Below are 21,653 nucleotides of genomic sequence, written 5' to 3' on the forward strand. Positions count from 1 at the left end.
GGGTGGTTGTCAAACAGTGGTTATCTGGGGGTGGTTGTCAAACAGTGGTTATCTGGGGGTGGTTGTCAGACAGTGGTTATCTGGGGGTGGTTTTCAGAGAGTGGTTATCTGGGGGTGGTTGTCAAACACTGGTTATCTGGGGGTGGTTTTCAGACAGTGGTTATCTGGGGGTGGTTGTACGACAGTGGTTATCTGGGGGTGGTTTTCAGAGAGTGGTTATCTGGGGGTGGTTGTTAGACAGGGTTATCTGGAGGTGGTTGTCAGACAGTGGTTATCTGGGGGTGGTTGTCAAACAGTGGTTATCTGGAGGTGGTTGTCAGACAGTGATTATCTGGGGGTGGTTGTCAGACTGGTTATCTAGGTAATTTATGTTTTTAAATAAAGAATTTAATTTGAATTTTCGCGCCATTTGAAACTTAGCTTTCTCCACTTTCACTTCCGTCACGGAAAATTCCGTCACGGAAAATTACTTTCACCTCCGTTGCCAAGAGACATTTCCAGCTTATAATATAGATTATGGATTTGTATACATATGTATTAAAAAATTTAAATCGGGATGACTTTTGTTTCTTGGCGTGTCATCTTGATAAATTGTGCAATGAAAAATTACAGCACTCATTTCAAAATCCTTAGCACTTTTGTTTCTCATTGAGAAACAAAAATGACCGAATTAAAAAATAATACATAAATATTGACATATATATGCACAAATGAACTTGTTAGATCCTGAATAAACGCTAAATAATTAACTACCGAGGATATCTAAAACCTTAACCATTTCATTTCAAGTGTACATATTTACTTGTACAGGAGCAGATAGAACAAAACATCTCCTAAAGAATCCGGGTTTTTGGGCTTTCTCTTTTAGTACATATGTACACGCATAACTGACTGTCTAACTTTCTCTGACAATACTTCCCGGAAAATTCCCTATTGATCCAATCCAGCTGCCAGTCTGTGTCTTGTGTTGAAAAAATCGCGTACATACATATTTGTGAAAGCGAACATTCATTCGCTTATGCACTTATTTTTACCTTTACCAGTTCAATACAAATTAATCCTCAGCAATTAAAGAAGGAGGGTGAGAGAGGATTCAAAAGTTTGGCACTAAATTCCATGCCCGACGCCAAGGAAACCGAAGACGATCATGTGGAGGATACGCTCGCCGAGCATCAAGTCCTATACAATCACCAGGTTGGCAAAATACGTAAATTACTCCGTTACATATTTATTCATTATTATTTATTTTAAAAGTTTTTGTCCGGTACATCCTTAACAAGAAGGTTCCCTTTTTGAATAGTAAAGGCACCTACAATGGAGAGGTGTGAGGTGGTTATCTTTAACTTTTACGCGTCTACTTAATTTGAAAGTGTTTATTTTTTGCATTTTTAGCCCGAGCAAGGGCTTATGTACCCGTTATGTCTGTCTGTCTGTCCGTCCGTCCGTCTGTCTTCGCGATAACTCTCTTCAAACTCAACCGATCGACTTGAAATTTTTACCACATCTATATCTACCCAAAAGACAAATCAAGTTCGAAGATGAGCCGAATCGGTCAAGTGGTTGGCCGGTGGGGGCCATATGGGTGGTGGGGTTATTATGCATCAAATTTTCAAAATTGTTGTAGAAAGCTGAAATTTGGTAAATATGTAACTAATGGCTTCTAATGAAAAGATATGAAGTGAATTTGCGAAAATTTTTATCTGGAGGGACCCTATGGGGTCACTCAAACTGATTTTTCAAAATCGTCCAATTAAGCTGAAATTTGGTATGGAAGTCGATAGCAGCTTATAATGGGAGTTTATGATGTACAATTTTGAAAATTTTGACCCAGAGGAACCCGGTGGGGTGACCCATACTGATTTTGCAAAATCACTCAATTAAGCTGAATTTTGGCGTAAAGATTGGTAAACAAATTCTAGTTGTACCCACCCTGGCTCGGGCTAAGCAAAGCTGCACTGTAGGTTTTAAATTACTCAGAAATGACGTGAAAATTGCAAATAATTTTAATGCATTTTTGTCATTTATGCAAAAGAGTTGATAATAATACCATTCTATAATTGAAGGTGCTTCATCTAGTTGGAAAACTTTTTTTTTTAAACGATTTTTCATAATTTTGCAACTTCCCCAGAAATTTGCAACCCACATACATATTTATGTAATTCACTCTTTCTCCTTTCTAGCTGCTGGAACGCGTATTTTCCTTCCTTACCCTGTCCTCCTTGAAAATGTGTTGCCTCGTTTGTCCATTTTGGGCGTATGAAGCTGGCCGTATGTTCCCCGAGGTCAAAATTGATCTCCAAACTTCTCATGGATTCCAAAAAACGGAAGAATTATTCCCATTCCTAAGGACCCATCGTTTTTCCTGCACCTTTTTTATTTCCCCACTTCCATCCCCTTGGTACCAACAGGCCCGTAGCGACGTTTCGTCCGGCCTGGAGAGCTTTGTCGCGGTACGGCCTAATGTAGCGCATGAAAAAAATTAAATTAGGGTTTTCATACATAATTTTTTATTTCAGTTTTCAGTTGAAATTAAGCTACACCGGTTTTTAGCACAGGTTTTCCTTCAAATACAAAGTATTTTAAAATTAATTATACTAATTTACGTGTTATGCACAACTAATGCTTGTAATTTAACAAAACCCAGGTGTTAATTATAAATTTTGAAATACAAAATTTATGGATTAATGTTAACTTTTCTGCATTTTGTCACCGCAAAGTCATGGATTACTTGTTCGAACGAAATTTTTTCTGTATATTCTTTTTCAATTGATAATATGGCCAAATTGCTGAGTCGTGTTTGGCCCATCGATGATCTTGAATAATTTTTAATTATCTTCAACTTCGAAAACGATCGTTCGTTGGACGCCACAGTCACTGGGAGGGTCAGGAAAATCCGAAGTGCAGTGCGACAATTAATAAAAAGTGGTTGTAGCCCATTGCACGTTAGAATATTTAAAATCTCTAGCGGAGTTGTAGAACCTAATTTCTTGTCTTTGGGATCCAAGAATGGTTCAATAGCTGACTTTAGATGTTTAATTTCATTTTCGAAACCCGTAATATCCAAGTCTATTTCATATTTCATTGCAAGATCCTTTGTACATTTTAATTTTTGTTCCGTTCCGTCGTTAGCTAATCGATCTCCCCATAAAAAATTAAAATCGTGCAAAGTTTCTGCCATAGTTTTAAATCTAGTCTGAAATTCCTCAGAGGTCTTGTCGAGTATATTGTTAAAGAAATCAATCTTAAATTTCTCAAGGTTACTTGGTTGTTGAAGTGACTAACTCTCCTCGATTCGGAACCTAGCTGGTTTATTGCCACGATTTTTTCTGTAATCAAATCCAGAATCTTGATTTATTCCATTTTCTTCAGCTATTATTTCTGACTTCGAAACGGATGATTCAAATCCCGTTAGTTTGAATTCTTCTAGATAAGCAACAACGCCTGCGATGTGTTTTGTGGCCTGATCCAATGAAGTAGTTTCTGATTGTATTGCAATGTTAGCCTCATTAATTCGCGAAAGAATCGATGCCCAGATATTCAGTCCCAATATAAATTTGAACGTACAAATTTGAGTCAAATTGGAACTAGCGTCAGCTACCGTTTGAATATTTGACTCGTCTGAGTTGATTAATTCCTCCAGAGCAATTATAACTCCTTTGAACTCATCTAAAAGTGTGGACACTGCGATAGCTCTGGCTGCCCAACGGGTTGTTGACTGACCCTTCAGCGATTTTTTGACATGCTTTTTTAATGTTGCCCATCGGGATGTGGAAGCTGAGAAAAATGTGAATAGATTTTGAATCTGCCCCAGAATCAGTTTCCCGGCAAGAAAACTACTAGCAGCGTGCTGTCCAACAAGGTTAAGGGAATGTGCAGCACAAGGGATAAAACTTGCAAGTGGGTTAATTTCGTGAATTCTGGCCTGGACGCCCCGATATTTTCCACTCATATTGGCTCCATTGTCGTAGCCCTGTCCACGGCAATTTTGAATTTCAAGATTATCAGATTTAAGCTTATTTAGAATCATCTCAGCAAGTAGAATTCCAGTTTTTCCGTCAAAGTTGATGAAGTCAATAAAATCTTCCTCGATTTTGCACCCATCTTCATTAAAGGAAACCGATCGAATTATTTGGCTAATTTGCTCCTTGTGAGACGTGTCCGGCGTTGAGTCAAACATTATCGAGAAATATTTTCTTTCCTTGATTTTCTCCAAAATTTTCGTTCGTACAAGTTTTGCTGAGAGGTCAATAAATTCATTTTGAATTTGAGGTGACATGTAATTAGTTTTCCCCTTCTTCAATCTTTCAATATGTAGTGCTAATGGAGGATGGTACTTGCTCAATAATTTCACGAGTGAGAGGAAATTGCCACAATCTTTACTGTTAATATCTGTTGTTGTTCCACGCAGGGCAAGGTTATTTTTGGATAGGAAAATTATGGCATCAAGTAATTTAAGACTTCTTTCCAAAATCCAATTTCCATGGCAGATTGGGCTTGCAAGCTTCTTGAAATTTGCTTATTTGAATCTGCAAGTTTTCTGTATGTTTTCCATAGTATCACTGCTTGAAAATGGTGCTGGGATTCTTCGTGTGCTTGAATACCACGGGATTGAGGGGCAAAATCATTGAATCCAACAACATTAATACCATGTTTCACAAATGTCGATGACGAGTTTAGAGAATTCTGGCTCGATGAAAATAAGCAGCACGGGTAGCAAAATAAACTGTTTGTACTCTCACTATACATAAGCCAGTCCCTTGCAGAGTTAATGCTGTTGTCAGAAATGTTAGTCTTGAAATAATGATTATCATTGAAACTGACTTGTCCGTTTTTTGGGTACATTTGTAATCGCTTTTGGATAGGAAGCCCACTAATGAGTAGAAGGTCACTACTTGTCGGGCCCCGATTTCGATCTCCTTTAGATATGTTGTAGTACTACATGTGTGTAGAAAAAGTGAAGGAGGGTTAGACTCCATGAGCCCATTTACGCCCGCCACACCCCCTCAAAGGCGCCCAAACCCCCAGAGTTGCCGCACTAAAATCATCGCCAAAAATCGAGTTTTGGTCAGATTTTCAAAAAATTTACATTTTTGTGATCCCAGATAGTTGCTCTATCATATCCAATAGCAAACTCAACTTTTTTGAAATTTTCAATATTTTCGAAGATTTTCTAAGGGTAGGTATTGAAAAAATTCGAAATTCCAAAAAAGTTGAGTTTGCTATTGGATATGATAGAGCAACTATCTGGGATCACAAAAATGTAATTTTTTTGAAAATCTGACCAAAACTCGATTTTTGGCGATGAATTTAGTGCGGCAACTCCGGGGGTTTGGGCGCCTTTGAGGGGGTGTGGCGGGCGTAAATGGGCTCATGGAGTCTAACCCTCCTTCACTTTTTCTACACTCATATAGTATTACAACATATCCAAAGGAGATCGAAATCGGGGCCCGACAAGTAGTGACCTTCTACTCTTAAGAAGTATGTCCTTCTGAATTGCGGAAAGTGGATGTGGCCAAGTACTGGGATCGGCGGAGTCAAATAATATTTCGGTCGGTATTTCGGATTGTTTTGCATCTAAAGGAAATCAAATAAATTAGTAGTTCCTATGTCCTAGACATGAAGATATTATATGCAATGGTTACCATTATTGTTAGGATTTGAAGTTATTTCCGAGCATGCAATTTCTTCTAACGACAAATCATCAGTTTTCTCAGTGGATGACTTCACATTGTCCGGTTGTTCCAAATTGTCAAGAGGTAATTCAGCCGACGAGCTTACGCCTACAAACAGGAGACAATATGTACATATTTATAAATCAAATTTACCCTAAAATACATATAAACTACAAAGGATAATTAAAATTGTAGCGTAGTAGGCACATTAAATTAATTTAACCCTTGATTTTCCAATATAACTAACGAAAATCAACATCATTTACATACATAAATTTGTGTTTTGTGCACTGCTAAAAATTACCTGAATCCGTAATTGACATGGAAGTTGATATAGGGAGACATTTTTTAGTGAATTTTGCCATTGAAGAAGACAGTCGTCCATTTTCTTCTTCTTTAAGTTTCCGTTTCCTGATTTTTTCTGCTCCACTGTCCTCCTTTCTTACAGCTACTGGTTTGAAATTTTCCTCCTTCGGTCGACCCATTTTAAATTTAATTAATGGTCTAATTTAATTATAGTAATTATTGCAAAAACAACTACAATTACAAAATTAGATTTATTGCAAGAAACATGCGATAGAATGGAGTGATTTTCCACCATTCCAAAACTGAGTCGTCCAATCTGAGACTATTTCTTATGATCGATAATTGACTTGCTGCATCTCACACCGTCCTTCCCAAACAGGCAGTGGAAAAGTATTTAGCCAAGCACTGGAGTCATGAAAATAGTTTCCATTACATACTTACATCCATATGTATGAATCACTGAAATGCTAAATTTGGTGCAAAAACGAAAATGTCACAACTTTGTTGTGATTGTAGCATTTCAATTAAATTTGAATTCCTAACTCAACAAATGCTTTACATTACCTGAAATACAAATTACAATGTTGCAGCTAACAAACGGGACATTTTTAATGGTTGTTTTTATTTGAATTCAAGTTGCCTGGCATGTCATCGGTGGCAACTTACATATGTAGGACATGATTAGCCACTAATGATGCATATTAAAAGAATCCCATAAAAACGATAAAAATAAAAATATGCGAGCAAGTTATGATAAAGGTTGTTTCCCTTTTTATGTATTGGTTGGAGCCTTCTCGGGTGGCCCTTCCCCTACATGATCTGGTAATCATAGCAAATTTAAAATGTATGAAATGCATATTATACAATTTTTATAAAAGCCCAAGCTTTCTTAGACCATCTTAAACCCAATAAATTATTTAAAATGTCGGTATTTGTTACATATTGCCCTATTTCCAATCTTTTACAGCAGTAATATTACTTCTGTTTCGGAATTTGCAACGGCGATATTCTATAAAGTTATATAATGCCACTGAACTCTTGAGGGAAGAATAATGAATGCTTGAGTCGAATTGCGGAATAGTTAGATATGGATGGTCTTTTTATCTAGTGTACAACCGATGGACGCCGTACGGCCCGAAGGGCCGTACGGCCTGGAGAGTACCTCTCCATGTCTCTCCACCGTCGCTACGGCGCTGGGTACCAATCCCGCCCAGAGGATCCCGACAACTATGAAACACTCATGAAGGTAGGCTTATCGATGAGATGTGAATGAAGGAAATGGTTTTATATGCATACACTACGAATAAATGGTCACAGACTTGTGCAAAATTGAATTTTATTGAAGTGCAGTGGTATAGGTACATTACGGCGAAACACAAAAATTGAATTAGCCGATTTTGGGCCGGATTGGTAGAAATCTGATTACAGCTCGTTACCTAAAGGCTCTGTCTAAAAATTAAAAAGTTAAAATTTCGCAATTGCTTGAAATTGGTCAGAGAAAAGTAGATAAGCCTCCTAAAGGAGACCTAGAAGGTTTAACTCCATAAGGATGAGTAAGCCACGTTGAGAGCCAATAAGAGACGACGGCGAGGTTTTCACGCTTTTTCACCATAACCTCTCAGTTTTTTCAGCTTCTTAAAGAATCACAAATATACATTTGTTTCGATTTTGGCGTCCAACCTGTACAATTTACTGCATTTTTGCTTAAGTTGGACTGATTAAGTTGAAAATTAAACCAACACATAATTAATATTATTTAATTTAAAAAATTTCTGATTGGCTGGCGCTGGGTGGGAGGGGTCGAAAACCACGCCGTCCTCTATTATTGGTTCTGGCTTTTCAACGTGGCTTATGCATTCTTATTACTCCACATCTTCTATATGAATGTATGTTCAATGGAAATTGGTACAATTTTATCCAAAATACTTAAGGGTAAAAAAATGTTTAAATAGTCAAATTTGCACAAGTTGGCATTTTAGCCTTTTTAAGCCATTTACAACACTAAATAAATATGTATACACTTTAAGGAACACTACGAGCAACGGAATGACCCCGAAATCGGTCAAGGGTTGGTTTCATCGTTCCAAATCACCCCTTCAGTTGGACCCTTGGTTGTGGAATTGCGACTCGAAATCATGTTAAGGGATGAAGCCGATGCCAAATTACTTGGTGGAGTTCTATGCCATATGCAGAATCTGAGGAGATTTTGCTTCGACATCGTGAATTTTACGGACGAAGGGGTCCAGTCCGTTTCGAAGGGTGACATCCCGTCCGGAATAACCACGCTGGGACTAAGAGTGCATCGGGTAGATGATGTAAGTTATAAATAAATGTACCCATTTAAAAGCTCCCTAACTCATAGATTTTGTAATCTCACCTTACTCCGGTTCCACGGTTTTTGTTTAAATTCAAATATCTCTAATCACACCAATTTCATAGATTTTGGATACATACAACTTCCTATACTTTAACCTAAAGTGGGTTTTTCCTAGTACAAACCTTCGTTTTTTTTAAATTTTGTCACTTACAATAGGAGTCTCCCAACGTATGTTCACAAATTAGGACGAAACTAGTGTCAATCGATCACAAATTCAATTAGTATGAATTTTGCAAATGGAACTGTCTTCCAATGTTCAAGTTTAACGGAGACATTTGCATAAAAAGATGGGAAAATGCACCCCCAAGGCTGGCAAGTTTTCCATTTTCCAAATTTTATGCACATTTTTCCTGCCTTGAATGCAAATATCTTGGCCAAACTTGCGCATTGACGGATAGTTCCATTTTGCAAATCTCATACTCATTATATTTCCGATCGATTGGCGCTAGTTTGGTCAAAATCTGTGAGCATACGTTGGGAGACCTCCATTGTTAGAAACAAACCAATACGACTCTACCAACCAGGTTTCTCCCATTTTGTAAAGTAACGCACGTGACTATTTTATCTAACTATCGCTTAACAATTGTAACAGGGGGACGGAGTCAAATCCTTGCAGTCTGCGTCTTACGCTTATCTAATCCAGTTATTTCCATCCCTCCAATTTCTCGACTTTGAAGGATGGTTCGGACTTTTCATGGTAGATGAAGACCTCACCAAAGAATCGAAATGTTTGACTGCCCCTTCACCACCTAAAGGAGCACACCCTTGCCCAAATTTGCAAGGAATTCGGGCCGATTACCTCGTCACGGAGGAAATGGTCCGTGCATTCGCGGCTTTCCCCAGACCTTTGAAATTCCTCCTGGTCCGAATCTACCAAAAGAATGACGACACTGTCCGCCAAGTAGGGCAGATGTTGCGGCATCATTCCGAATCTGCGAATCTGTGAGTTACTGGACCTGATTTGGTTTAACCGAGAGGAACGGGCCCTTCTCGAACAGAAGATCGATCTGCCCCGACTTTTCCTTAAGGTTAACTTCTACCATTCGACAAAGGCCGAATGAAATTGAGGGATTTGCTCTGGAAATGTTGGATGTGTTTTCTCTCAAGAACTTATTCTTGGTAAATATGTAAATATGATAATGACCAAATTTATGTATGTAAAGGGTGTTAATTTAACTCGTCCCGATTGTTTTTTTTAGTATGACACAAATTTGCGTATGTAAATTAACGTCAAAGGAAAATAATTAAACGAATGATTAATTAACTGGCAATATGTCTCTTATAAAAAACTTAACACACAGTTTTCACCACGTCTGATACGCAAATTTTCAATTATTGACAGGATAAATCGGGACGAAATAAATCACCACCCTTTATAACGGAGATCTAAATTGGCTCAACTAATAAATTGCAGGGCAATCGACTCAAACTTTCCACGCCATTGGTGACCCAGCTCCAAATCCTGGTTAGCTCTCTGGTCGTCCCCGAATTTTGGGAGTATCTAATCTCAAACTGTGACGAAAATGGGAAAAGCCTGGAAATCCTGCAAATCAAGATTTTGAGCGTCTCCTTAACAACGGAGGATTGCGATTCCGTCCAAGTTACAAGATTCACCCGCATGTTTCCGAACCTTGCCATGTTCCAGCACGTGTTCCGGGTAGGAGACCGATTTCATGCGTGTGACCATACAATTCGGGCTGCCCGGGTCGTGAAAACTAGCAGGTCGGAGGGCCACGCAGAATTTGATGCCTCCAGTCCTCACGGGGCATTTTTCCCTGATGGAGAGCTCCGTCGTCTTCTAAAAATGTCAAATTCACCAGAAGCGCCTTTTTGGGATTAAGCTACGATTTTTACATTACGTATTATCTTTTCTTAAGGGGCTATGCGTAAGGATTGTTGATTTTGTAAAAGTCTAAAGTGTAAGATTAATGAGTTATACTGATCAATCCATGCACATGATTAGGCGAATTTTAGGTAAAATTCATAAAATAATGCAGCAGGAATTAATAATTAATAACGAATAAAAAATTTATTTTTTAGAATTTAATCTATGTAACGATCAATGATTGAATAGTTCTATCCCCAATATCTAAATACCAATACATGAATTACATATATACATACTTATGCAGATTAACAACTCTAATTAAACCCAGAAACATGATTCATTCTCACTTTTCTAGCGTATGAATTCCATAGTGTTTGTCCAGAAAACGAAATTGAATGAAAACCTTTCCGCAAAAGTAGCATGCTTTGCTTTGGTTTCTAGCCACGTGTCGGCGCATGTGTTTCATGAAATAATGCTTCGTGTGAGTCGTGTACTCGCACTGGTCGCAAGAATGGATCGCCTCCTTGCCCGTGGGATGTCGCGCCTCCACGTGACGCTTCATTTCGCCCCGAGTTCCGAATCTCTGGAGACAATGTGGGCACAGATAATCCCTCCGGTCTTCATGATAACTCCGAATGTGTTGCTGTAATCCACGTGCAGTCAAGAAAGCGGCGGGACAATCGCGACACGTGAAACTTTCTCGAGCAGATTTTTCAAGATGCGACTTCTGCAAGGCAAACATGTACAAAAATCCTGATATTAAAAGCGTATGAGCATCTAACAAGGGACACTCACGACCTGTCGTTTGAGTCCAGGGTGCCCACTATGTTTTTTAGAATCTACTAGGACCCCTGATGAAGGATTCATTCATATTTCCGTGTAAAACTCATATTTGGCCCAATGGCGTATCGCTAAACTTAAAAATTTGCATTTTCGACCAATTTCAAACCCCCATAACTTTTGCAGTTTATGTCGGATTTTTAAAAGTTTATGCTTAAAATGATCAGAAAAGTCGAAATTTTAGAGAAAAAAATAAAAATACAAAAATTTTAATTTTTGAGATATTTTTAGCATTTTTTCGACGAATCCGAAATTTCGAAATTTTGCGAAAAGTTAAAAGCGATAATTTTGGAAAAAATTTCATAGAATACGAAATTTGAACTCCTTGTCATGATTTTTGCCAAAAATTTTGAAAATCCGTCCAGGATTTCAAAACTTATGGCGGTTTTAAAATGAAAAACCATCAAATTTGACGAATTTGGCGCCACGCCACGTCGCCAAATATGAGTTTTACACGGAAATATGAATGAATCCTTCATGTGGGGTCCTAGTAGATTCTAAAAAACATAGTGGGTACCCTGGACTCAAACGACAGGTCGTGAGTGTCCCTTGTAAGCGCTCTGATGGTTTCAATCTATCACAATTTCCACTAATACGAAATTTACAGAAACCACGAATTTCCTAAGTCTGACAGGTACGTTTGTTTGCTACCAGTTATTTTTATTTTGGCGTCGTAATAATCATACGAAAATGAATAATGTAAATGCCAAAATAAAATAAATTCGTGTCAAATAATAAAATCATTCGGCTAATGTACTCCATGTGGTGGAGTCAAGTAACGTGGAAAGGATTTTATGAGTTTGCATGTAATTTTTGGTCGATTGACACGTTTACTCTATTCTGAGTATCGATGCTTTTAGATATACATAAATAGATATTTTCCCACACTCAGGTTTCTTACCATGTGCCGTTTCAAATGTTGCGGTCGTGCGAATCTTTGCGAATCCCGCAAATCTGGGCCGAGAAATATTTGAGTTTGTGGTTATTTGAAATTTTAAAACTTCTTAATTAAATTCTAAACGCTTACCTTGCATTTCACAGAAATGTTGGAATCGTGTGTTATCATGTGCCGGGTCAATATTATCTTATCCTTGAACGTTTTCCAACATTTGGGACATTCCTCCCTTTTGTGGTGATCCATCTATGTAAGTTTAATATTTAGTTAGCAAATATGTGAAATAGAGAGCTTGTTTATAAATGGTGGTGACTTAATTGGAAATGATTATTTGTTTGGGAGCATGGCACAAATTTAGGAAAATTAGAAAAAAATTAAAAGGAAGAATTTAAATTTAGGGGATGATTAGTACAAAGTACCGAAGGTCTGATTAGGATTGTGCCTCGAATAAGAAAAATTGACCTCCATACGTGAAAATTTTCATTCAGATTGGCACAAATTTAATTCTTGCTTAAGAAAACCTTTATTTGTAATTTTTCCACCGATTTTAGCCGATCCTATTGAAACAGGTTCTTAGTTCTTGCTGTTCTTGCGATTAAGTTTTCAGCACTAACTTTTTTATGTAATGTAACCTGCAGTGAGAGATTTCAGTTCTTCACATGAAATTATAATCCAGCATTTACTTAACACGACAAGTTTCTTTAGAATTTTACACAAAATGTAAATTCAATACGTGTTTCATAACTTTTACACAAAAATTGGTTTACCGTGTTCAGTTTTTTCAGCGGAGGTAAATATTTAGCTCGTCTGATAGATACAGGCAAAGTTCCTGTAAATCAATTATTTACTTGTCCTTCGGATTCATTCAGATTTTCAATAGCCACGTTTAAAATCACACATAAATCGAGCAGCAAATATGAACGGGTGTGCTATTATCTACAAGAAGCATGTTTTATTTTTACCCGGGCTGGATATAACTATTGATGCGGGAAGAGTTGTAAATAATGCATATTTCAACAATAGTCAAACAAGTGACGACGATATCCTTGTCTAAGAAGGGGCGATCCATAAATTAAATAGGTAAGGCAAAAGTCCAGATTTTCTAGACTCCCCCTACCCCCCTACGTAACATAAGCACTATATAATTTTTGTAGCCTTAGGCCACCCACCCCCCCCCCTCTTGCGCTACGTAATTTATGCATGGCCCCGCATGGGTAAAATAATCAGCCATGAGAAAGGGTCGCATTCCATTCCGGCTAAATTTAACAAGACAACAATCCTTTGTAATAGCGATGCGTGGAAAATAATGAAATCCACGAACCCTTCGTTAACCCTACAAAGTATTTGTATATTTAGTTTTACGCTAGAAAGTTTCAATATTTTAAGAATTTCAATAACCACAACAAATTTGATTTTTTCTACAGTTGCAAAGTTTGCAGTTTCCTTTTTGTGAGTGTGTAGTATTATTAATTTAGTTGGAATTTCAATAACGTCAAATTATAAGTACGATTGCAAGGTAAGGATATTATTCCAAGTCATCTATATTATAAGCTGGAAATGTTTGTCTGCAACGGAAGTGAAAGTAATTTTCCGAAACGGAAGTGAAAGTGGAGAAAGTTAAGTTTCGAGTGGCACAAAAATTAAAAAAAAACTAACTACAAAATAATTAAAAGTCTGATTAAATAATTAAATGTTAACCACCCAAGACAACTACCATGAGACATTTAATTTTCTGAATTTAATTTATGTTGAATTTACGTATCATTTACGTGCCACGTGACTTTCTTTACTTTCACGTCCTTTGCCGACAGACATTCACAGCTTTTAATTCTGCCTCGCGCCCGGCGAGAGACGGGCTAATACGCTAGTTTACAATAAGGAAATTTCCATATATGACGCAGTAATTTTCATTCCCCATAAGAAATAATTCTGAAGCTTGAATTTCATATTTCCATAAAATACTTAGATATGTCTGAAGAGCAATTACTTTCCAAACACGCCAAAACCGGGACAGGACAAATTTTGCAAGATTTACTTTCCTCCACGGTCCTCCTTGGCATTCTCCAGTGCAACACGTATCTCTCTCTCGCTCTGCATCTGGATCTCCTTCCATCTGGGTCGCGGGTGTGCCAGGGCCAGTTAAGTGTATAAATTTGGGATTCCAAAGTTAGCAATATCTAAGATAATTCAGAACCACAAAGTCTTATCCCAACAGTGAGAAATATTAATTATTAGCTCCGACATAGTGTGTGGTCGTAGCACATTTAATATTAATATAGCAATTAACATTTCATTAATATAACATTTAATTTTAAAAAAATTAAAAATTTACTAATTTAATAAATTATTAAATCCAGGTTTTGCAAAAAAAAGTGTTTGCGATAAGCCTAAAACCATTTGTTTCGCAAAACCGGAATTCGAGTGTATAAAACTGATCTTAATGTAAATTCGATTGTCGGATTTTAGATAATTTTCCAAATGTTGAAATTTCAAATAATTTGCACAATTTCAAATTTTTTACAAGTAATTAAAAAAAATCGTTACTCCATGCCAAGGGAAATTTTCATAATTTCTAAAAACAAATTTTGACACAAATTACAAATTTTCAAAAATCAGAGAATCTAGAAACAGGATGTGCACAATTAAAAATAATTGAACACAGTAATTTAAACAATTTGCATATTATAAAAAGTTTGTACAAATTAGAAATATATACATAATTTCAGAAAATTGTAAAAATTAAAAATATTTCGTTTGTTTTATAGCATTTTATAAAAACAATTTGGGAGAATAGTTGTTATAAAAATTGGGGATTAGTGGAAATTATTTCATGCCAATTTTATGGAAAAATAATTATTTGGTGCATTTTAGAAAAAACAATTCTCGTGTCCCATATTTCTGAAGCATTAATAATATTATAGCATTATTATCTACAGCTGTGTATAGGGTCGGTTTTACCCTAAAAACCCCTAACCGACCCTACCCTATAAGGTTTTGGACGGGCCGGGTTTTTTTGCCCAGAAAAATCCAGTCGGGCCGGGCGGTTAGGGATTTTTCCAGTAGGGTTTTGGGCGGGCTGGGTTTTAGGCCTTTTAAGATGGCCTTATAGATTTGTCAAGATGTCCGTCCGTCTGTCCGTCCGTCTTTAGGCAGGATAACTCCCGTTAAACAAAAGCTATCGAATTGAAATTTTGCATGCTTCATCTTCGGGTAAAAATGAAGGATGAGTTCGTAGATGGGCATGATCGATCAAGTGGCTGGCCGGTGGGGGTGTTTTCCACCCAAATGTGTTGCCATTAACTACCAAGATTCCATCTTAAAAGGCCCCGCAAATTTGCTCGGAGTAGGTTTTTAAAAATCGGGCCCATGCACAGCTCTATTATCATCCCACAGTGGTTATCACACAGTTGAGTTTCTCTGGAAATTATTGTATTTATTTTTAAAAGAATTTGAGTAGTACGTATATTACAACGTCGGCTGGCGGGCCTCCGACTTTGTAATATATGTACGGCCCCGACCCTTCGAAGGCCGGGGGCCGTCGTCTGGCGGGGGCCGATACGTGGGACGTACCCTGCGTACCCCTATTTCCGCCAGTGATTCCATCGTAATTTGTTGAATATGAAATTTGTTCAAATCAAAATCAAATTTTTGGTAGGGATACTTATTTGCATCTGAAGAGGAAAAAACACATAGGGAATTTGGACAGTGTAAAACTTGTCGACCTTTTCTCCTCTTCGGATGCAAATATCTCTACCAAACGTTCCCATTAGGAATTTGAGTCTTCTTCAAGTTTTATATTATTTAGATTTGGGACTGATTGACACTATTTATTTAATAGTCAAAACCAGTCAACATACGCTGGGAGACCTCCATTCTGCGTTGTTACTGAATGTTGCCCATATTCTAGAATTGTCCACCTTTCGAGATGACATCGGTCACCTTGAGAACGCATTTTTAACCGAACGAGGCATTGACGAAGAAGAATTTTCCGTAAAAGTGGAGCCAACTGATGACGGAAACGATGACACCGATGACACGTTCGTCCCAAACCATAAAAGGTTAAAAGTTGAAGATACTGAGGTAAATTTGATAGCAAATAATTTCGTATTAGTTTTCTACTTCAATTTTAGCTAATTTTTCATGCTTTAGAAATTTTATGCACACCACGTACCTATTTGTGCTTTATATTAAATTCTAGCCTGATGCTAACGACTATCGTAGTGAAGATGAAGATGACGATAAAGAAAAAGACGAAATCCCAAAGGTAAATGGATTTAATGTTAAATAAGAACTTACGACATTGATAATTTACGATTACGTCATGATAATGTGCACAGGTAGCTCCTGCTATTGTCGAAAATCGTCACGTTACTCGTGAGAAGATGAAGGTATGCATTTTACCCTAAGTTCATTAAAAGTGGGCGTATCGACCATCATTGTCATTTTGTCTGTCTGTTTATTCTGAAGTTCATAGTTGGTCGAAAAGATATTTCTTGTTTTAAAATTCGGTTTTGAAAAATATGGTTTTGTACTTATTTACCTAACACTATACGATAGTCGTCGACTATTAGTCTACAAGCCTTGTGAGGGATCATGCATACATTACGTAATCAAAAATTTGAGATGGCGGTTTTGCGCCGCATGTATGTACCTTACCCGTCTTCAGCTTGGCACGAGTAAAATTATGAACGGGTTGGCCAGTGGGTGGTCTAAAAATTGTTGTTTTCCGATGTACTATTTTTATTTTCCCCATATCAAATTTCTCAAATGTGGGCCCATTGCTCCCAATAACTTTGACTTAAACTGTCTAATTAACATCAATATAAAGGGTTTTGATTTAATTCGTTCCAATTTCTCTTTAAATATTTGACCCTCAAAAATGATGAGAACTTTGAGATCATTTTTTTTTATAAAATATAGTCTTTCCACAATGTATACAAATCATGCCCTTAACTCTGTTCTTTTGTCGTTTTCGCAAGTTTGTGTCTGCGTATATGTTTATAATAATAATAAGTCTTTATTGTCAAAAGGTAACAACGTGATAACATGCTGATTTCCAACCATTGACATTTAACTAAATACTTAATTAGTAGTATATTTAATTTCAAGCTTAAGATTAACATCTCCTTTTTAAAATATACGCCGTCAACTTGAGTTTGAAGACATCAAGATTTTTTTCATCTTTAATTTCATTTGGTAGTTCATTCCAAAATTTTATTAACCTATATTTAACACTTTTTTCAAAGAGCACAGTTTTGTGTGGTGGAATAACGAAACAATTTGTGGACCTTGTTTCATGAACCGATCCATGAATAGTAACAAAATTTTGAAGTAATTTAGGAATATATATTTTATAATCATTTGTAAAACTTTTAGCAAAAAGGGAAAGATAGTAGTTTGGGTACTCATCTAACTTAAGTAAATTTAACATTTCATATAATACATTTATGTTAATAATACGTGGAGAAACCCAAGATCTGAGACAGTTATTTACGACTTTTTGGACGCGTGTTAAAGTGGTACTGGAAGATCCAGCCCATATTTGAATACCATATTCAAGACAAGACATTACAATTGCGTTGAAGATTAGATGAAACTTATCGGTAGGAATTTTCCTTTTGAGTTTCAGCAGATAATGAATACGAGGTGTAATTTTGTTAATAATTTTATCTGCATGCACGTCGAACCTTAACTCCTCATCTAACCAGACCCCTAAATATTTAAATTCAGAGACCCTGGTTATTTCAAAATTTACCGTTTTTATTGAATCCAAATGGGGTATTTTTTCGTGCGACTATTTCTAAAAATCATAAAATGGGACTTAGTCCAGTTTATTTTCATGCAGTTTAAGTTACACCATGCATGCAGGATTTCAATCCTTTCAATTGCTATTTTTTGAAGTGTGTCAAAGTTTTTATGGGACACTAATGACGAAATATCATCAGCAAATACATCCTTGTGACCTTCAAGTTGGTCAACGCCGTCGTTTACATATAAATTAAATAGAATTGGTCCAATTTTTGACCCTTGGGGGACAGATGCATATATAGGGAAAGAGTCAGATATAAAGTTCCCTAGTTTAATTTTAATGTGTCTGTTTTTCAGGTAATCCGAAATTATGACTATAAGGTATTCTGGGAAATGATAAATGTGACGCAATTTATCAATTAAAAGCTTGTGGGATATCGAATCAAAAGCACGAACCAAGTCAAAATATAAAACTAGTGTGTAATTGCGTTTTTCAAGTGTGTCATAAATTTTTTGAGTCAAATGAGTTAGTGCATGGAACGTAGAGTGCTTACTTCTGAACCCAAATTGTGATTCTGAAATAAGTTTTTTTTTCGTGCATATTGTTGTGATTCTAAATGTTAATATGTGTTCATAAACCTTACTGAAAAACGGTAGAACTGATATCGGACGGTTCGGATCCGTTTTTGTGCCCCCAACTTTAAAGAGTGGAGTGACTAAAGCTGTTTTCCATTGAGATGGAAACCTCCCCATGTGTAAACTATTATTAAATAGAGCTGAAAGTATGGGAGAAAGTTCATCAGGGAATTTTTTTATAATGCGGGTGGGGATGTCAGATATGCCAGGGGACTTTTTTGGTTTCATTTTACGAATGGTTTTGTTTACTTCAAGTGGAAAAATGGGAGTAATTTCCTCAGACGAAGGTAACTGAGGGATGTCAAGGTTGTCCAAAGTCTCCGGTTTAATAATTACAGATTCGGCAATGGCTTTACAGATTTTTTTAGGACAATTAGTTAGTTCGTCGTCCACTTGTAATTGGTCAATTTTTGTGGACTTATAGTTTGTACTTGTGAGTTGCTTGTATGCAAACCATAAGTCTTTGGATTCGTTAGATTTGTTGAAAAGGTCGTGAAAATGTCGTTGTTTATTTTTCCTACACGCAATGTTTATTGCATTTCTCAGTGCCTGGTACTTTTTGAAAAGTACTGGGCATTTAGATTGGTTAAATTGTCTCTTTAAATTATCACGAGCACGCATTTGCTTTTTAACGTCCTCACTTAACCAAGCCGAGCGTTTGGCTCGAATAGTTTTTGTAACCGAAGGTGCATGACAATTTAAAATGGAAGAAAGTGAGGATTCAACAAAGTTTACTTGATCGTCAATTGTCTTTAGGGGAAAAAAGTTATGCCAAGGAAAAGTTCGGATGTCCTTGGAGAATGCTTCCCCATCGAATTGTTTAAAATTTCGGCTACGAATTGTTTTTACATGGTAGAATTGTCGTTGCCTTTTTCTAACTAAATAAATAATATCATGATTAGAGATACCAGAAGTGAAAACTCCTGATTTTAAAGAGAATTCAACTGAGTTAGAGTAAATGTGATCAATGAGTGTATGTGAATTTTTAGTGTGATGGGTAGGTTCAGTTATTAGTTGACAATACCCATACTCTTGTAATCCCCCAATCAATTTTTGTCCAATTGAAGATTTAACTAAGAGATCAATGTTAAAACCCTCAAATATGTACGATTCCTTATATATTGACGAGTAGTCAGAGATTTTGGACAAAAAGAGATTCAATTCTGGGAAAAAGCATGCCAGATTTTTACTGTCTGGTCGTCTATATATACATGAGATAAGAAATGGACTTGAGAAAGGGAGTTTTAGAACTAGGGCTAGAGATTCTGTTTCGTATGTAAATGGTGGAGTGTCAAGTACGGTTATGGAGAGCTGTTCTTTATAGAATACAAGCAATCCTCCCCAAAATCTTTCCCTGTCTTGTCTTACAAACCGATATCCAGGAATATCAAGACCAGGGTAATCTTCGTCCAAATTTAAATGTGTCTCTGCTATTAAACAAATATCAGCTCCTAAGTAATTAAGCAAATATTGAAGTTGGTCAATTTTACTGTAAAGACCATTTACATTTAAGTGAATAATTTTAAGACCTTTTGGTAAGCTGGGAATATTATAGGGAATGGATAAACTAATATGGTCAGACAAACTATTTCCAGTGTAAAAGTCGTCCGGGTCATTGTCTTCAATTTGACTAATCGGAAAAATGCAAGACATACACTGCCAGCTTCCCCTTTTAATTTCTTTTAACAGTAGTCGTATGATTTATAATACAAGCACGGTGGTATTGCTTTCCACAAAATATGCACGTGATTATTATCTTAGTTTTATGAGTTTTCAGACATGCATTACAGTCGTTTGAGATATGAAAACCACGAGATGAATGCGTAAAATCTAAAAATTTACATGAGCTACATTTAAATTCATCCGAGTCGATAAGGAATGAATATTCACTATGATTAATATTAATACAGACCTTATGATAATATAATCCGCATGAGCTACAGAATAAGCCTAATTTTCTGCGGTCTGACTTTAAGCAAACAACACATGAGCTTTTGGATTTTTTGTTACTAACTGATTTTTTACATATAGCTTTAGAGTTTCTACTGACTTTTTTTAATGACGTTGGAGCCATTTAAAAGTAATAAAAATTAATGCTAACTTAAGTCTAATTTAGAAACTTAAAACCTTAAAAACTTAACCTGGTGCTGGTCCTGAATCCAAAGTAGATGACGATGATGAGGTGAGATGATGTTTGACACAACTTGGAAGGCCTAGGTTAGTTGAGGTCAGGGGACAGTGGGGTCCTAGGGGGTAACAATGTCGGGGAATCACGACAAAGTCTACAGTTGGTTGTTACACAACGTGACTTTTCAAAGGTAGCCAGGAACCTTCTTCAAGCAATTTACAAGACCGGAGAGAAGAGCGAGGAGAGATGCTCTTCCTCCGGGTGCTCGGAATGAATGTTTGTTTGTGTGTGTTTGGTTACCATAAAACCAGCGGGACGAATTAAATCAACACCGTTTACATATATTTCCTCACTGTTGATAACTCCGGTTGTACATACCTTGTTTTTTTATTACATTCAGGAACTTATCCGGGATTTCAAGTCCCCTTTCAGCACCCTTTCACCCCAAGAAATGCAGCACAAACCGAACAAAATTCCATTTCAGCCCACAGACACGCTTGAATCGTACGAAATCGCAGTTCGTAGTGCAGCTACATATGTTTCGGAACAGACGGTGAACCGGTACTACGAACAGGTCGTCCTGGCGCACAATTTTGGCGAAATTTTAGACGGGCTGCAGGCAAATTTCAACATGGAAAAGAGGACACGAAGACTTAATATCAAATGGCCTGATTACTTAGCCGGTCTTAAAGTTACAAGCGTTGGTGTACCCAGTTTAAAGAAATATGTCTCATTTTTCCGCTTGTGTAAAGCTTATCCCCGCCTTTTACGGGTCAAGAAGACGTATTCATACTTGTCAAGTAACGTCAAGCTTATTAGAAGGGCAATCGAAGTTTGTGGAGAGAGGGATTTTTTTATGCATGTTTAATTTATGCAGGAATTTCATTTATGCAAAGTGTGTTGTGCATAAATGAGTAACCGACTTGCTAATTAACTATTAATTCAATAATGTAATATGTATGTACTAGCGAATAAGCCCGTCTCCCGCCGGGCCAGCGAGAATTATTAGCTGCAAATGTCTGCCGGCAACGAAGTAAAAGTAAATGTTCCTCAGCGAAAGTGATAGTAAAGATACTTTCGAATGACGCGTAAATTCAAAATAAGCTAAATGAAATGTCTCTGGAAATTAGTGAATTAAACAAAATTAAATGTGTCATGGTAGGTATCTTGAGCTGGTTGTCTTGGCTACTTCACTGCGAAGTGCCCTGGAAGTGAATTAGAAG

General features: G+C 36.9%; 2 protein-coding genes across 3 annotated transcripts; both read left to right on the forward strand.

The window, feature by feature from the left end:
* The first annotated feature begins 955 nt into the window (after nucleotides 1-955).
* Nucleotides 956-10,407, forward strand: LOC118436939. 2 transcript variants are annotated; one of them, XM_035855650.1, is made up of 5 exons: nucleotides 956-1,194; nucleotides 7,087-7,224; nucleotides 8,006-8,293; nucleotides 8,948-9,474; nucleotides 9,770-10,407. In XM_035855650.1, exons 1-4 carry the CDS (start codon nucleotides 1,117-1,119, stop codon nucleotides 9,299-9,301), a joined length of 858 nt encoding a protein of 285 aa, XP_035711543.1. In that variant the 5' UTR covers nucleotides 956-1,116; the 3' UTR covers nucleotides 9,302-9,474; nucleotides 9,770-10,407. The 2 variants fall into 2 exon arrangements, with proteins under 2 accessions (XP_035711543.1, XP_035711544.1); XM_035855651.1 differs by lacking the exon at nucleotides 956-1,194 and adding an exon at nucleotides 5,436-6,800.
* A 5,249-nt stretch (nucleotides 10,408-15,656) lies between these two features.
* Nucleotides 15,657-21,448, forward strand: LOC118437037. The gene is made up of 4 exons (XM_035855805.1): nucleotides 15,657-15,998; nucleotides 16,117-16,182; nucleotides 16,256-16,306; nucleotides 20,831-21,448. The coding sequence occupies exons 1-4, from the start codon at nucleotides 15,657-15,659 to the stop codon at nucleotides 21,296-21,298; spliced, it is 927 nt and encodes a 308-aa protein (XP_035711698.1). The 3' UTR covers nucleotides 21,299-21,448.
* Nucleotides 21,449-21,653: the final 205 nt, after the last annotated feature.

The sequence above is a fragment of the Folsomia candida genome, unplaced genomic scaffold (genome assembly GCF_002217175.1).
Source record: "Folsomia candida strain VU population unplaced genomic scaffold, ASM221717v1 Fcan01_Sc011, whole genome shotgun sequence".
Taxonomy (NCBI): domain Eukaryota; kingdom Metazoa; phylum Arthropoda; class Collembola; order Entomobryomorpha; family Isotomidae; genus Folsomia; species Folsomia candida.

Coding starts and splice junctions, on each gene's coding strand:
- LOC118436939 (XM_035855650.1), top strand. CDS start 1,117: ATGCCCGACGCCAAGGAAACCGAAGACGATCATGTGGAGGATACGCTC. Junction 1,195..7,086: donor AAGTCCTATACAATCACCAG/GTTGGCAAAATA, acceptor CTTTTTATCTAG/TGTACAACCGATGGACGCCG. Junction 7,225..8,005: donor ACTATGAAACACTCATGAAG/GTAGGCTTATCG, acceptor ATACACTTTAAG/GAACACTACGAGCAACGGAA.
- LOC118437037 (XM_035855805.1), top strand. CDS start 15,657: ATGCAAATATCTCTACCAAACGTTCCCATTAGGAATTTGAGTCTTCTT. Junction 16,183..16,255: donor AAAAAGACGAAATCCCAAAG/GTAAATGGATTT, acceptor TAATGTGCACAG/GTAGCTCCTGCTATTGTCGA. Junction 16,307..20,830: donor TTACTCGTGAGAAGATGAAG/GTATGCATTTTA, acceptor TATTACATTCAG/GAACTTATCCGGGATTTCAA.